General features: G+C 38.4%; 1 protein-coding gene across 1 annotated transcript; it reads right to left on the bottom strand.

Moving 5' to 3' along the window:
* Window positions 1–6,922: 6,922 nt before the first annotated feature.
* On the bottom strand, window positions 6,923–7,889 carry LOC140934495 (adenosine receptor A3-like). The gene has a single exon (XM_073384109.1). It carries the CDS (start codon window positions 7,887–7,889, stop codon window positions 6,942–6,944), a length of 948 nt encoding a protein of 315 aa, XP_073240210.1. The 3' UTR covers window positions 6,923–6,941.
* Between the last annotated feature and the right edge of the window lie 9,293 nt (window positions 7,890–17,182).

The raw sequence follows: 17,182 nt of genomic DNA, 5'->3' as shown, positions 1-17,182 counted from the left end.
CCCTAGTTCCTTTCCCCTGTGTGTTTCACTTTGCTCACCTGCTTGCCACCGAAAATAAATACCAAAAACTGTCCACTGCTACCGCCTTTTTAGCCAAACTTATAAAATTTCATGCAAGAAACTCTGTTTGATAATAGACCAATTTCGACGTATCTCAATTAATACTTGGGGTCGATACTTAAGTAAAAAAAAAGATGTATCATTCATCCCTGAATTTCTAGGTGATTTTTTTTATATATTCCCCTAAGCCTGAATATGGTCTGTCAACAGAAAATATTGATTAGGAACCTTTTTTAAGTTATGTTTTAGTTCCTGAGCGCGATTTGAAAATGAGAAGGATACATTATACATATTTTCAGTACCTTCTTTTCATTTATCGGGTAGTCAGTTTTAAAATGTGCTTTAATCTTTAATTTGTTCAACAGAAGGCGTGCAAGAGATTCAAACTCTGTTTACCTCGATTTATGTAAAGTTCCGCCTCAGAGCATCTGCCTTTTCCTCGGCAATTTCAGGATATGTTAAGGGATGTTTCTTCTGGTAGATAATCTTCAAAAAGTAGTTGTCATCCGTCGAATTGTATTTTTGCAGATATTCTTGTATATTTTAGGGCATTAGCGCAGCTGTTTCGTCTTCGCTTTACGATTGAAATCTTCTGCCACTTTTTCCAACTATGCGACTGCCAAAACAGCTTAGCGCCGCGCCGCCGTCTGTCCCATTTCCTGTCAATCACCCGAAAACTGGAAGACGACACTTTTGTGGATATCTACAAACATCTTCCAAAGTTGGTAAATGCTAGCAGGTTGTGAAGACATAGCCGGGTAATTTTAGCCAATCAGAATTGTGAGAGGTGGCGAGACTGTTCTGTTTTAATTTGTGTTTAGCAGCTCAAATGTCTTCCGATTTGGGTTGCACATATGGTTCACCCAGCTAGAAAATAAGGCGTGTAGTCTTTCGAAACTTTATTTAGAATGTGAATGTGAATATGAATCCTGACAATTGGGAAGGCGTTTTTGAGCGACGTACCTCAATCGGAAGTGAGGCCTTCTACCTTTTAAATTTTTATTGGTACCTTTCTTTACCTTTATAGAGACGATTTGCCAAAACGTTCGGACAAAACAAACTACCTGTAAGAACTCGCAGGCAGAAACTTCAATTCCGATTGCCGTCCGTGGCCTCAAACGCCGTTAAGGTCACTCATGTCCCTTATATAAACTGCTTACACTATCAAAACTCGGAGTGCGAAAACTTTCGTCTTTCCTTTTTGAGTTTATAATTCAGTGGTCTGCTTCCTCACTATAAGCCTTGACTCTATAAAGTTTGCCCCTCAGGCCGTGGAGGAGGATCAAGATCTCAAACGACGTAATAGGAAATATCACGCAATCTGCGAAAATAGTACTGCGGTGCTTGAATAAGAGCATAGAGGATCCTTTCTTTAACTTGAAGTTTCGTACGCTACACCATACGTCTTTGACGACATAACGACATTCAAGTGTGAGAAAGATGAGAAACTATTTAATGCGGAAGAACAAAGCTACAAATGATAGGATGTTCTGTCGTGAATTGTAATACGTCTAATACCTGTCGTAAATTGTAATAACAGTTGTCGAGAAATGTAATGACCAAGCTATCGTAAATTGTAATAACACGCTGTCGTAAATTGTGATAAGCCGAGTTGTCTTGAATTGTAATAACATATTGTATTTTGTAATAAGTCAGTCAGTTGGTCGGTGAGATGATTTAGTTGTTGCTATAATGCTGGCTACATAATAGCTTAAATGTTTTTGATTGACAAGAAAATTTCAGTAGGTAAGCCCTTGACATTAAGAAGTATTGCAAAATACGGCAATGTCTTATTGCAATTCACGACAGCTAGGCTTATTACAAATTACGACAACGTTTATTACAATTTACGATAGCTGGGTTGTTACAATTCTCGACAACTGTCATTACAATTTTCGACAGGTATTACAATTCACGACGACATTATTTCAATTTACGACAGAACATGGGACAAATGTCTTACACATAGAACATCAAGCAAATAAAGATAAAGTTCTTTGATGCTAAATTTTTTGATCGGTTTTACGGCGGTAAGCAATTAAACGCGGCCTCAAAAAAGTTAATTTCCTCTCGGTTGAAACCTGAGTTTTCGCGGACGTCAATCAACTAGTTTTTATGGTTTCCTCACGAACTTCTGCCTCATCGATTCTAGATCTGTTTGAAGAGCGAAGACTTGCAAGAATATTTTCTCCGGTATGACCAAAGCGTTTCAAGTTTCGCTGAGGCGATACTTTTAAATTAACTTTGTAAGTCTGAAAATCAATATTTATTGTGAGTTATAAGCAACTATATATATGTAATGAACTTTATACTCAATACACGCTCGCAACTCCTCAAGATGCGTGGAGTTCTACTAAGCTATAGTTCTGGATTCTATTTGATAGCATGAAGAATGATAAGTAGCTCTGCAGCTTACGAAATTTTGCTCTTGTTTCGAAGAAAGCCTCTATTCAGAAAAAAGTTTATCCATCACGACATTTTTTTACGTTATGACCAAGCAGGTGCACATATAAAGTAAGATGACCTGTGAATAGGGGGGAGCCCAATCGGACTTGGAGATAGCTGGTTTTCGGGCATTGTGTTAATAAAAAAATATATAGAAAAAAAATGAACAGAAGAACTTTAATTTGTTTGACCATTTAATTATTTTTATTTAACGCTCTATTAAGATTTTAGGGTAAAGGCCTATTGCTTTAAGGGGGATAGACTTTGAAGGTAAAATTTGAAGTGGACAGACAGACAGGGGGCGAATAGAAATCAGAAATTAAAGTTACAGATTCAATAATTAAGTGTAAAAGGAGTATGGATTTAGACAATGAAGAAGTAGGCTTGGAGCCAGCCATCTTTGAAAGAATGTGTAGTAGTTCCCTCACTTAGGTTTTCACCACCATCTAACAGTCTGTTCTACGACCAAGCAAACTTCCTCCGTATTTATTCGATTAACCGCCTTGGGCGCTTGATAAAATTTTTAGACCTTAAGAGTGGGCGCTTATCCGAGGCTGGGCGCTTATTACATTTTTCACCATTTTAAGCAAGTGTAGTATGTTTATTTTGCAACAAAATAACAAATGGTAATAACAAAACGTGAATATGTTACAAAGCAAGGTTTCTGTAAAATACTCTGAAGAAAACTCCGTCTTCGTGGAAGTCTCTTATTGGTACTTATTCAGTTTTTTGGGGGGTGGGAGGGGAAATGGGGTGGGGTGGGGGTAGGGGTGGGCGCTTATTTAAGTTTTTGAGTTTGAGTGGGAGGGAGGTGGGGCGGGGGGCTCTTCTGGAGCAATGTCAAGCGAGTTTTGACAGCCATGCTCTTAAATATTTGCTTTTTTCCTATTCAAAGGATTTATTTCTAATTTTAGTTATTAAATTTAGCAATATTTTATCGAATTATCAATTGTAGCTGTTAGTGTAATCCAGTCTTTTCCGTGACTGTTTTGAGAAAAACATATGAATTTAAATGACCAATTGTCTGAGGTAATACCCTTTCAATTATTCGTTTGCGGTCCTTTGCAGTCCTTTGTGGTTAACGTTTGTACTTTACGTATTCTGGGGCCATAGATCTTTTATAGATCCGATATGCCGTAATTCTTGCATGGTTTTGTCCATGTTCTATAGGTTGGTTTTGGCCAATTTTCTATTTTCTCTGCGAGACATCAACTTGACACTTGTACTCTTGCCCCCCAGAAGACACGTGGTATGGCGTGATTCTGTGGGTGTTGAGAGTTCGAGGTCAGGGCTTAAATCGGAGTGCGCGAATATTTTTCACCAGAGTTTTCTCTGGTTGTTACGCCATACTGACGAGCCTCAAAGAGGGCGACACAGCTGTCTATGGCTACAATCCCGCTCTGTTTTGAGTTCTTTCGGTGTCGTGTTGATGTTTTGCAGAGTAGCACGTAGTGCGATCAGCATTGCAGTATTCTGCTTGCAGAACTTAATATGTCTACCCTTTCAATTCTTAACATTCTTGTTAATTTCTTAGATTTTCACAACTTTCGGATTTGTTAGCTTCCTAAGGTTAGTAATGTGCTAGAGAAATCCTTGATCTTTTCAGACGCCTTACTATTTTAAATATTTTTCGTTTTGAGGGGGAAATTGATGGAATTTGGATTCTGCCAATAAACTCAGCAATATGATCGACGTCATAATGTGGTCAAGTTACGCCATTGTGTCAATCAAGTCATGCCTATAGATGTTGGAAATGATGATTATATTATATTGTTTAAGTTTGGTGGCCGTATCATGAGCGGTTTTGCAGTTATAGAGTGGGTGGAGGCGGGGCGGAGCTCCGGAAGCAAAACAAGGCTGGTCTGAATAGGGTTAAGTGTCCTCAAGAAAACCTTTTCTCCTCAGCTATACATAACCGACACATTCTAAAAGTCTTAGTATTTTCATCACTATCATCATCTAATGGGCAATGGCGGATTGGGAGGTGGCGAGACTTCCTTTCCCCCATCGCTATAAACAGGAAGACCTTAGATAACAACGACCTCAACCAGCTTGTGGCGTCCAGCGGATTTAGTGAAAACAAGGGTTTGGGTGAAGGGCTGCTAAGTCTCGCTGGCTCTTAAAACCTGCTCTCGGTGGTTCTTATGGTCCCCAAAATTCAGACAAATTAGGTAATTACAAAATGTCCGTTAAATTAAGAGAAACATAAAAATAACCGCTTAAAACATTAAAGAAAGGTTAAAATAACACAACAGATACAGCAGATGCCACGGATGGGCAGAACTGAAGAAGATTGAAACGGATTGAAATTAGGGTTTTTGACAACTGTTCAGCCTAACAGTTTTTCAAAGCTGATCACTGCTGTTTGCAACTTCAAAAATAATGCCCAGGAGACATATTTGTTTGTCTTGAATCTCTGATTTTGTCATTTACATGTAATTTCTTTACTTACTTTAAGTTTCATAGCAGTTGAGGGCGAGTAATCGGCAAAATTAATTATAAACAAAATGAACTGGACTGCCTTGACACAGCTCCTTTAAAGCATTTTCCTATAAACATGGCACCCACTTTTTTAGTGATGACATTTGAAACCAAGGTGACCGCCCGTTACAGCAAGCGGTCGATTAGGAGACGGTAAACAGTCTAGAAACGCGGCTATTTTTGTGGTGCAATGTTAAACGACACCATGCCCCCACTTCTTTACACTTTTTACCTGGTTGGTTACTAGTTTTAGAAGTTAGAACCGAACCATCCAAGGGTAGGCTTTTATATTGGCTTTTATAGATTGTGTTTGCAAAAGTGGCATAATATGCTACTAGCGCTAGCAGTGCTCTTAAATTTCTAAAATTATGCCAATAATTATGTTAGTTTTTGTAAATTATGTTCATTTTAACAAAAAATGCAGAAATTGTGCTTCTACTATAAATGACTGGAGAAGTCTCAAACAAGTAAAAGAAACTTTAAGAGTGTGTAATTCATTTTCTGACAACTTTGGAATGTCAAACGATTTACAACACACGCGGACGCCATCTTGGGCAACTGACCTAGTTTTGTGCATGCGTTGAGTATTGTAGAAAAAAATATCCTCGTTCACTTTCTGTGGGAAAGAGGTTCCATGAATGTGACAAAACCAGAGAAAAAATTCATTTTTTTACTTAAACGTGCCTGTGACACTGATCTCGGGCCAAAAATATTGGCTGTATGATCAATGACAATTTTAGCCAGAAGTGCAAATTATTCCAGCAGTGCTTTTTTTGCAAAAAAGGGTGAAGTTATGCTCGTGATGACAAAGTATGCCAAAAATTATGGTAGCACAATCTGTCAAAGCCTAGCCCATGAACTATTTCACGTAAAAGATTTATGAATTCTAAATTAGAAGATGCGGCAGCTCAAGCGTTGTGTCAAACCCACGTACATTACACGAGACACTCTTAAATCTGAAAGATCCGCTAATATTATATACGGTGCGCCTTGGTTGAACAAGCACTTGTGCAACATAATTAACGATCAATGAAACTGTTACGTTGATCTAAAGATTGGATATCAGTCAGCTGTATTTGTTCTCAAATGACACAGACTTTGAATAGTTTAAAATGGATCTAAATAACCTAATAGCTATAAATAATACATAGAGTTCTCCATTTTATTAGCCTCGACTTTACCAATACCCTTAAAAAGAGGACTACAAAATTCCAAAAGAAGAGGACTTCAATCAACTCCCCTTATTGCGGACACTGTAAGGGACCTCGAGTTAGTGTCCTCATTAGCGAGAGTCCATAATAGTGGGAGTTTAATTATTTCAGTCAAACGTCTGTAATTTGTTTTAGCCAGGGATTTAGCCACTATCCGTATTATTGGGGTGTTATTTATAGCGAGGTGTCCGGAAGGCAAGAGTTGACTTTACACATATAATAAGCGACCACTTGGCGTGTGGTGTGATCTCTTTCTGCGCTGTATAAGAGCATACGAAAAACTTTCTGTGAAAACATGAAACTACTCATATCGTACCTTAGAAATTGCATGCAATAAATTTCCTCCAAAAAAGAAGATCTTTAAGCAACAACGCCCCGTAATTGACCAATAAATCTTCGCATTTTGAGTGGTCGCTTAAAGGAGGCCCGACTGTAGTCAATAGATGTAACAATTAACACTTAATGACGGGTTCTAAGGAAAAGAGTTCATTTTGTTTCTCGAAAGTCTCAATGTCTCCCGAGGCGGGGCCCTGGATATTCAATAAACCTCGCTGTCACGGAGGTGGCCGGTCAACATTCGCGTAAAAAAAAACAATGCAGTTACCCTCTGACGTCATGGATTTTGCAATGTTGCACGCTCAGAGAGTTTGGCGGGAAACAGTTTCATCGCTAGATTTCATGAGACCTGGAAGTAACTAATGAGAGCACGCGCTGTTGGAAAAAATTCTCCAGCTATATAACAATCTAATTTGGCGATGAACATAAAAGTTCTCTCATGGTATCCTTTACGGCTTGCCTTACTTCTCTAATCTTCCAACAGTACAGCAAGGGGTTTAAAGAGGAGTTTAAAAGAACTAAAGTACGGGTAAATTCCCTTGCAAGGTGAAACGATAGTGACATCCCTCGCTGATGTTTCAAAGCTTCGGTTATAAGGATCGGTAGGTAAGAAACAACTAATGTCATCTGTACCCACAATGCAGCAGACACTGCTTTTCTGTATCGCGCTATGTTAAGCGAAACCGGTTGGTTCTGCTGTCTTTGAGGAACGTGGTCCAACACTTGGATATGGTTATGACGCAGAATGAAAAAAATCTTCACATAACAGACAAATGAGATGACGAGACAAACAGATACGGCTACCTTCAAGTACCACGACGTCAGAATAGGATTCCAAAGGTAGGTCAATATACCCACAATAGACAAAATCCAACCAACAATTAGGGTCATGAGTGTTCTTTTCAAAGTTACAACTTGTCTGTATCTCAGCCCCAGTAACAGGGCGAGAAGTCTGTCCACGCTTATTACAGCCAATGTTAGTAAAGACACGGCACTAAAAAGAACGCCCGTGAAAAAACTTAACAAATTCGAGTAAAAGCAAATATCCCATTTATCGCTTAGCACGGACATAAAATAGGCAACATAAACAGGCTCTGCAATAACACCGACACAGAGATCAGTTATCGCTAAGTTACGATACAGGAGTTTGGACGGAGGATGAAGTGAAGATTCTTTCTGCAGAGCGACTAGGATCAGAGTGTTCCCCAGAAATGCAGTAATGGACACAGAAATATTAACCACCAAGAGAAAGATTAGCTCATGTTTTACTTCTCCAAAAAACACGGCCGTGCACCGAAGTTGGCTGTTCAATTTCTCCAGGCTTTTATTTTCTGCAAAATTTGTTGCTTGAGCCATTTCTCTGTAGCAGGAGCCGTTGAGAGTAAGCTGCCTGTTAAAAAAGAAAATCATGATTTTTTTTTCTCTTAATATTAGGAAAGAACATTGATTGTCACTACTGATATGCGCTTCTTTATAGTTAGCAATTTCTATGCTGTTTATTTACCGTTAAAAAGCCCGTCACTTGAGTATTTTATTGCATGAATTGATTGGGAATATATCACGGAACTCCATGTAAGCATTAAGCGCTTCAACAAATATTTACAGCAGAGTTTAGTTTCATTGAATTTTCGCCATTAAGAGTGATTTTCTGTAAAATTCGGACTTCGGCCTGACACGGTACCTCATCGATTTGGCTGATTTTCGGCATGTAGTCTTAGAATGGTGTCCTAAATACTGAATACGTATTCTAAGGTTCGAATTCTCTTTCGTTTCAAAGATACAGGAATGACAGTTTTGACGAGGCCTCGAGGGGCCGCCATGTTGGTGAACTGAAGGAGATTTACAGTAATTAATTCTAGCCTTATCATGAACATAACTTAATCGTGACTCATACAGTTGCAAAGAACTAGCCTTCCTCCTTTCATTTACCTACTCTTATCTGAAAATGGTTAAGCCTGAGCTACGAACGGCTATAACTTCTCACAGCACTTTTTCGGTACTTAAAAGGTACACAAATTTGGTAAAAATTGGAAGGTCAATATTACGCATGCCACATCGATTTAGACTAAGCCATTTTAGCTAAACATAGTTTTTTTATAGATAAGTTAGATTGTTGAATAAAATAATTGGGCAAATGCAACGGAGCGGAAATATAATTGCATGAATGAGCAATTGTTCAGCCACTTGGCTGCTAAAACTTCCAAACAAAATTCGGTGAATATTTGAAAAGAAAATTCTTTAAAAATTGATCGTGCCTCTTAAAGCCCATCTGTCGCTTAAAAACCCTCCCTTGTCGGTAATGTAAAAAGATGATCTTTTGATTCTGATGTTGCGAAGAGCTTGAAATATGCGCTAAAATGAAAATTATAAATTTTGTTACACACGGTACTAGCTCAAGTTCGCTCTTCGATTTGCCAGACCAGTAAGGAGCCGCTTGTGTACTGCACAGTACAATTTTCTCTGTAGTATTTCGCTGTATGCAGCTACAAATTACATATTGTCTTAGGCAAAGATAACGCAAACGTTGTCAATTTTTATCAAAAGGCTAGATAAACAAACCGTGCACTGCAGGTTTATGCAAATTATATAGTATTCGATAGTTACAAGTGTAAACAGGAACCTACCTTTGCTAATGTACACTGTTTGGCAGATCTTTCCAGCGTAAGATATAAAACTAGTACATGAAATGAAAATAAAGAACTCATCAAGTCAAATCACCTGATCGTACCGTCATTACTGAATAATAAATCCGAAAAATATGACACGGAATGATCGGTGGGAGACGAAGCTAACAAGGAACTGCACGCTGGAACGGAACTGAAATGAACAACCTTAATCAAGTTCAGTCTTCTTGACGCTATTAAACGTTTCACCCGACTTTGAACAGGAAGTTGTTTTTTTTATTTTCTTTCTCATTCTTGCATGTATTCTGCAGTTCGCCCAGTATTTTTTCGTAACTTTTAATTTTGTAGCAAACTGGAACGGTTAAAAACTACCAACCCCTCCTCCCCTCCCCCTCTTTGAGTGAACTTTCATTCGGTCTGATTCACAATAATTTTCGAACGGTGACAAAGTGAAAATTGAAATGAACTTTTTTTCAGTATTTTTAAAAGTTCCTTCTTTTTTTTCCCCCATAGCCAGGAATGTTTTGAACGTAAAGGGCTCAAGTGTCGGTGTTTTTTACGACTCTGCTTGTGGACTGACCTCGCCACCAGTATTACATCACGGACATAAAATCTGATCCGACAAGGTCATACAGTAACTGATGGGTCTCTGAAAAGCGAAATGCAGTCACTTTGGGGCGAGTAGGCTATATAGATGATGAGATCATTGTTTATAACTCCATGACTGTATCCCAAAAGTCGAGCCAGCCCGGGGCGAGCGAACACAATTTTGGGGCCACTGGCCACACCTTTATGTTTGGCGGGAAATTGGCTGATTAGTCAAATCTCCTTAACTCCACGACCATGCACCTTTCCAAATATTGCCCTTCTAATTAGCATATAGTTAGGGCCTCCCGTAAGCATTTGCAACTATTTTGATTTGTAGAAGACTGTTGAACAGTTTTCATTACTTTAATGTGTCGTAAACAACACGAGGTACATGTTCTGATTTCTCCCCCCACCTTCCCCCCCCCCCCCCTTCCCATCCATACCAAAAAATTTTCAGACCAACACTGAATTGCATGTAGGATGATGTACAAAAATATGACCATCTCGAGGCAAGGTTCATCACTGTAACTTACCACACAAAAGCCTTTTCGTTGTTTGCCATCGACTGATTCTGTTCTGAATACTAAGGTCCCATAAACAACGCCACGTTTAGAAAGAGCCCGCCTCTTTCAATCCAAGAAAACCCAAGTAGCAATTTCACCAACGGACATAAGCCATAAGAAAAGGACTTCGTCAAATTGTTCATAAAATCACAAACGCCTCATGACACCTTTAATTCACTCTTTCTTCGAGAAACTAATTTTTATTTTTTTTTTAAGCATAAATGACATCAGCATGCGCGATTATGAGCATTGTAGCTTAAGAAAAGGAATTTTAACAAATGCACATGAAAGCGACTAAGACGGGGACTAGGGCAAATTAGGAACATCGTGCGTACCGCTGGAAAAATATTGGCCAGTTCTTTGAATAGACTCAATTAAAACCGTTTTTGTTCAGTAAGGAGCTGTTAGATGGGGGGGAAGCTACATAAAGTAGATCGCATCAGAATACGGCACAGGACTAGGCTCTCAAAATCGATAAGCATGCAAGACCAATTATTATGTAAAACAGATAAAAATTCCCTGAGAGAAAAAATTATGGCTAGGGGAAAGACCCGAAGGTGGAAAGTTAGGATCGTAGCTTCTTTTCAGGTAATCGATCATTTACGTTAACTTCCTCTATCCGACGGGCATATCGGAAAGACTGAAAACACCCAATGGATGAGAGTATAACACATTCAAGACAAAACAAATTTGTGATTTTTCACAAGATTTTTGTTTTCAATTTCAGATTTTTACCATGGGGCATTAGCCCCCATACTCACTAGTCACTACTTCGCAATCATCGTGTTAAAATCAGTGAAATACTCCATTTGCATGGCGTACATTTTGAAGAACATTTGAAAACAATTTGGATTCCTACCCTTATACCTTTATTAAAAATTAAAGTTGGGAAATTTGTTGTTTTCTAAAAGTAGACGGAGTGGGGAAGGCAAAGCTTCACTTTTCTCTTCTAAGGTAGAAAGTGTCAGCAAAACGTGAGAGTCGTCCTTGAGGGTAAAGTGTCTAACCTAATTTTCTCACCGATTGCATGTGCCATTTCATCCACACATAACCTCACCTAGTTAACAGAATTAGCAAATGTAATGGGGAAACGTTACGAGAGAACTGAGTAAGAAGTTAGGGTAAGTTTTGAAAATTGTGCGCACACCTGGAAAATCCTGGCTACGCTCCTGAAAGAGACTTTGCTGGAGAGAAATTGAAACGTTCTCACTAATATGGTGAAGACCAGAAAGGACAAGCCATAGGATAGTTCCAGAAAACCACTCATTAAAATAGATCATGAAGGTGTCGCGGCGGAGGTTGAACTTGAAGGTGTCTGATGAAGTGCAATTTTTCAAGGGAGCCCAGACAAGATTATGTACGATGGGCACAGCTGGTTTGATCTGGAAAATTTAGAGAAGCTCAAGGCAAATCGCTAGACAACACATGCTAGAGCTGAAATAAAAATATTTCGCTCTTTTGAACTCTGTCCGTAAGGGTAAAGGAGAAAGTTTCCCTTTATCTATGCATTAACCAAGTTGATTATGAATGTTTCCTCCTGTTGGACGTCTTACTAACGAGCACATAACCAATACTTGTCCTAAGAGGCGTTTTTGAGTTGACGAGCAGAGAAAATTAGGTTTCGACGGTCTGAAATTCAGGATGCCAGAGTGAAGACGCCTTTTGTATGATGACGTCATCGTCCTACAGTAAAAAGCGTTCGTTTTTTACCACTGATATTACGTCAATCGGTACACTTATGTTGTCGAAAGGTCCATGAGCATGGTAAATGACTTTACATTAAACTGCACACACATCTTCAATCACTCCTTATTGTTCGCGATATTGGATAAACACTCTGATCGCTAACTGAATTTTCTTTGCTGTTTACTTTATTTTAAATTAGGACTGTCTTGAGTTGTCCATGTATTGACTAGCGATTTTAAGCTTTTTCAAGGAAAGGAAAATCTGGAATTGTCCCAAGGGTGGGGCATTTGCGCACAGTTTTAAGCCCTTCATTGGGGTGACTGTGGTTTTTGTTGTCCTGGGCTCATCCCTCATTCTTCTTAACCCCTTCCAAACTAATTTTTCTGTTTATCAAAAAACCCTTTAAGGAAAGACAAAGAATCTCCTCAAAACGGGCTTCGTGATTGAGACAAAATAGCTGAAAATTGTACACGGAACCGTTGTTAATGGTGTACAAGGTAGAATGCGTCTTTTTATTATTTTGCAAACGCCCAATTTTTAAAACCCGAAGTAATGATGTTTATTTCAAGAGCTCATGTCTCATGAGTCTTGAGTGAATCTTCAAACGCTGTAGATACATGTAGCTGGAACTATCATCGCATCCTCGCTCACTAATAATGATAACTTATATCAACTTCTATTATTTATTGCCTGGCTAAGATTTTCACGGATTATTCAGTTCAGTTGTTTGAAACCAGGCGGTTTTACGTGAGTTGTAACGCCATGCAAGGAACGTGACGACCCTCGATATGCGTGGGAAAATATTACTTTTTTTCGATCAAGGTGGAAACTGGCATCTTTGTCGTCGAGTAAGGTAATAGATCTCAATTTTCATTACTATGGTTAATTTTAAAAGCTCTGGTTTCGATAAAGGAACTGGAGGAAAATCAGGAAAGTTCCAATTCGACTGTGATGGTTGCACTGTTTGTTTACGCGTCGTAGCATACGTAGCATAAACATAACAAATTCATTTTCCTTTTCCTTATACAATCTGCTTTTTTTTTTTTTTGACTTTTTTTCGCAGCAGACTTATCGATTATATTACAGAGGCTAATTTTATTACACAGATCACTCAGATTTAATGACAGATACTCTATTATCGATTGTAATTTTGGCAACACCTGGCGAGTATTCGGTGCAAAGATTATTGACAAAGTCGCTAGAACACTTTTTCATTCATTACTTTTGTTTCTGGTCCGTTAAATTTGCTCAATTTTTTTATTAACAAACTCGATTTAACTATAAACAATGAGCATTCAGGCAGAGTGGTAAGCTTCAATACGATGTGGCAAAAGAGATATACGACTTTAAAATTCTGTTAATTTTGCGGATGTAAAAGATTCAAAAAGTATACCCACCAAAAGTTTAATCGATCGTTGCGAAAACGTTATCAATTTCGAAGTAGTTTCTAAAAATACAATAAAAAGGGATTGTTGTTTCAATGTGTATCGGCAAAGGAAGATTAGCTTTAAAGACAGGGTTGTAGTCGAAGGCTCAAAAGCAGGTTCTATTAACCAATATGGCGCCGGTCCGAGGCACCCAAAAACCGGCCATGTCGATAATTTCCGAAATAGGAGGAATTAGAACCTAACGTTACATATATCTTATTAAAGAGCCCAAATCAAGTTTACTTGCCAATTTTAAGCCAATTCGGTGAGATAGTGTGGAAGCGACTTTTCAATATAGCTCGAGTCTTACAGACAACTGCTCTTAATTATTTCCTAATAATTTTAGATCGAAACATTACCCTTATACAAAAACGGTAATTCTACAATGTATACCTACTGTGTTACCAACATTGAGCGTGGGTTGCCTGTGTTTTGTGGTGTGACTGGTTATTGCCAAGATGGCGGATTGATCCCGATAGCAAAACAATTAAAAAGGAAAATAAAACAAACGCAAAAAGGCGAAATAAAACTAGAATATATTTAAACAAATCTGCCGAATATTTTGGTGTGTTAACTCTCGGGGAGGGGCCGGAAGATCAATTGCAGGCTTTAGTAAACTTCATATCGTCAAAGTAAAGGCTAACAAGAGATGGAAATAAAACACAAACAACGGAAAACATCTCCATGCCATCTGTAGCCTGCGTCTCAGACGTTATTTAACCTCGTCTGCGGCAAAACATGAACTTCCAAAAATTAGTTGCAATTCTGAATAAAAAGATTCTAAGGAATGATTAAAGTTCATAATCTATTTCTCTTTTTTTTCTGATATTTAACCCTCTACTTACCCCTAAATTAAGAGCTTCTTTTCCCCTGTATGTTTCACTTTGTTCACCTGCTTGCCACCGAAAATAAATACCAAAAACTGTCCACTGCTAGCGTCTTTTTAGCCAAATTGATAAAATTTCATGCAAGAAACTCTGTTTGATAATAGACCAATTTCGACGTATCTCGATTAATACTTGGGGTCGATACTTTAGAATAAAAAAAGATGTATCATTGATCCCTGAATTTCTAAGTGATTTTTTTTATATTCTCCCTCAAGCCTGAATATGGTCTGTCAACAGAAAATATTGATTAGGAACCTTTTTTAACTTATCATTCAGTTCCTGAACGCGATTTGAAAATGAGAAGAATACATTATATATATATATATTATAAGTACCTTCATTTCATCTATCGGTGGTCAGTTTTAAAAAGTGTTTCAATCTTTAATTTGTTCAACAGAAGGCGTGAAAGAGATTCAGACTCTGCTTACCTCGACTTATGCAAAGTTCCGCCTTCAGAGTATCTGCCTTTTACTCCGCAATTTAAGGATATGTGAAGGGATGTTTCCTCTGGAAGATAATCTTCAAAAAGTAGTTGTCATGCGTCGAATGATTTTTGCAGATATTCTTGTATTTTTTAAGGCGTTAGCCCAGCTGTTCTGTCTTCGCTTTACGATTGAAACCTTCTGCCACTATCTCGAACTCTGCGACTGCCAAAACAGCTTAGCGCCACGCCGCCGTCTGTCCCTTTTTCTGTCAATCATCGGAAAAGAAGACGACACTTTTTATGGATATCGACAAACATCTTCCAAAGTCGGTAAATGTCAGCAGGTTATGAAGACATAGCCGGGAAATTTTAGCCAATCAGAATTGTGAGAGGTGGTGAGACTTTTCTTGTTTTCATTTTGTCTTTATATTAGCAGCTCAAATGTCTACGATTTGGGTTGCATACATTGTTCACTCAGCTAGAAAACCTACAAAGAGAGAGAAGGCATGTTGGCTTTCGAAACTCTATTTAGAAATAATGTGAATGTGAATATGAATCCTGACAATTGGGAAGGCGTTTTTGAGCGACGTACGTCAATCGGAAGTGAGGCCTTCTACCTTTTAAATTTGTATTGGTACCTTACTTTACTTTTATAGAGACGATTCGACAAAAAATTTGGACAAAACAACCACTTAAGAATGCACGCAGAAACTTCACTTCCGATTGCCGTCAGTCTCTTAAAAACGCCGTTAAGGTCTCTAACGTCCCTTATATAAACTGCTTACACTAGCAAAAATCGGAATGCTAAAACTTAATTGCCACTTTCTTTTTTGAGTTTATAATTCAGTGGTATGCTTCCTCATTATAAGCCTTGACTCGATAAAGTTTGTCCCTCATGATCAGGCCGTGGAGGAGGATCAAGATCTCAAACGACGTAATAAGAAATATCACGCAAACTGCACAAATAATAATAATCTTGTCCTTTCAACAGACCTTCAAGCTTGACTCTAACCGTATCTCCAGGCTTTAATTTATTTAGGTCTTTAGCAATGCGGTCATAATAGGCTTGAAACTTCTGGTGTTTCTTAGTTTTCTCTGCTAACACTGTTTCTGCAATCTCAGGTGTCAGTAATGTCGCTTTCATAGGTACTTCAGTTGTTGTTCGACGGTTTAGGAATCTTTGTGCGGGAGATGTTGTCATGCCAGCAGTAGGCGTGTTGTGCTGGTCAAGTAATGCTTCGTACGGACTCAATTTTGTTTTCTCAGCTTTCCCCAGCAAAGTTTTTCACAGCAGATTCAGCTTTTCCATTACTTTAGTGGTGATATGGTGAAGATTTGGTATGTTTAATCTTCTTTCGTTTGCGGAATTGCGAGAGCTCGACTGAGTCGTACTTCTTACCACAGTCTGTGACGATCTCATCAGGAATTCCCCATCTCGCAAATTGTTTTTGCATTAGATTAATGGTTCACATGCAGTTTGGTGTTTCATCAAGTCAAATCAGAAGCTCATAAGGGGTTGAAACGTGTAACTCTCATATGTTTGCTTTGTCCGATGCTCGTGATTATTCATTTTCGAAAGTACCATATTTGGAACGAGAAGAAGAGATAATGACCAATCAAACTTCGTAAACAACGTGACGTAGTTTTACTTCAGGTTCCCGCGCCCGCTTAAAAAAATGGCCGACAAACGGGGGAAAAACTCCCGAATGGCGATAAAGCTTTCAAAGGTTGAAACCAGGAATCTTACCGAAACACTGAGCAGGATATTGCCTTACCACCCGGGCCAAACGTAACCCTATGAAACCCTTTGACGTCCTCGTAACTTCTCGAAGTTCAGTCACTTCAAAAAACGATGCCTCGTTGACCCTCTGCACAGTAACCTTATAATGCAAATAGGCTTTTAATATTCTTATATTAAAAGTCTATAATAAACAGTAAAAAATATTTTGGAATAAAATTTATTAGCCGCGTATCGAAAAGTGTCCAAAACCTGAACCTGACATCTTCGCAAAAAGTGATGCGTGTGATGAATGTGAGAAGCATTTGAGCTTAAATTCAGCTTGGATGTTGTAGTCAAGATCGTGTTTTGAGCTAAGTTTATGAATGAACAAACTCAAAACGATAGACAGAGAAGCCGATTCTTGAAAATTTTTATTCAAAATCCAAAAAGTTAATCCTTTAAAGCAATTCGGAAAACACTATCTCGGATCCGTTCACGCAAGTGAAATCGGCTGAGCACATGGCAAAATTTAACACAAAATCCATCTCAAATCGGGGCACATTTTGTAATTTTTCTTTAGCGCCGAAGAGAAAAATTTATAAAACGTCTATGAGACATTTGAAAATACATAAATTCCCTTTCAAAAACGTAATTGTCTTGGCTATAGAGTGCAAAATGTACCTGAAAATTCAGCAAAAACTTCAGTGCCTCGGTTGAGAGATCCGTCGTG

This window comes from Porites lutea, chromosome 4 (assembly GCF_958299795.1).
Source record: "Porites lutea chromosome 4, jaPorLute2.1, whole genome shotgun sequence".
NCBI lineage: Eukaryota > Metazoa > Cnidaria > Anthozoa > Scleractinia > Poritidae > Porites > Porites lutea.
This window is presented reverse-complemented; position numbering and strand designations above follow the sequence as displayed.

Excerpts from the sequence above, each read along its gene's own strand:
- LOC140934495 (XM_073384109.1), bottom strand. The coding sequence starts at position 7,889 with ATGGCTCAAGCAACAAATTTTGCAGAAAATAAAAGCCTGGAGAAATTG.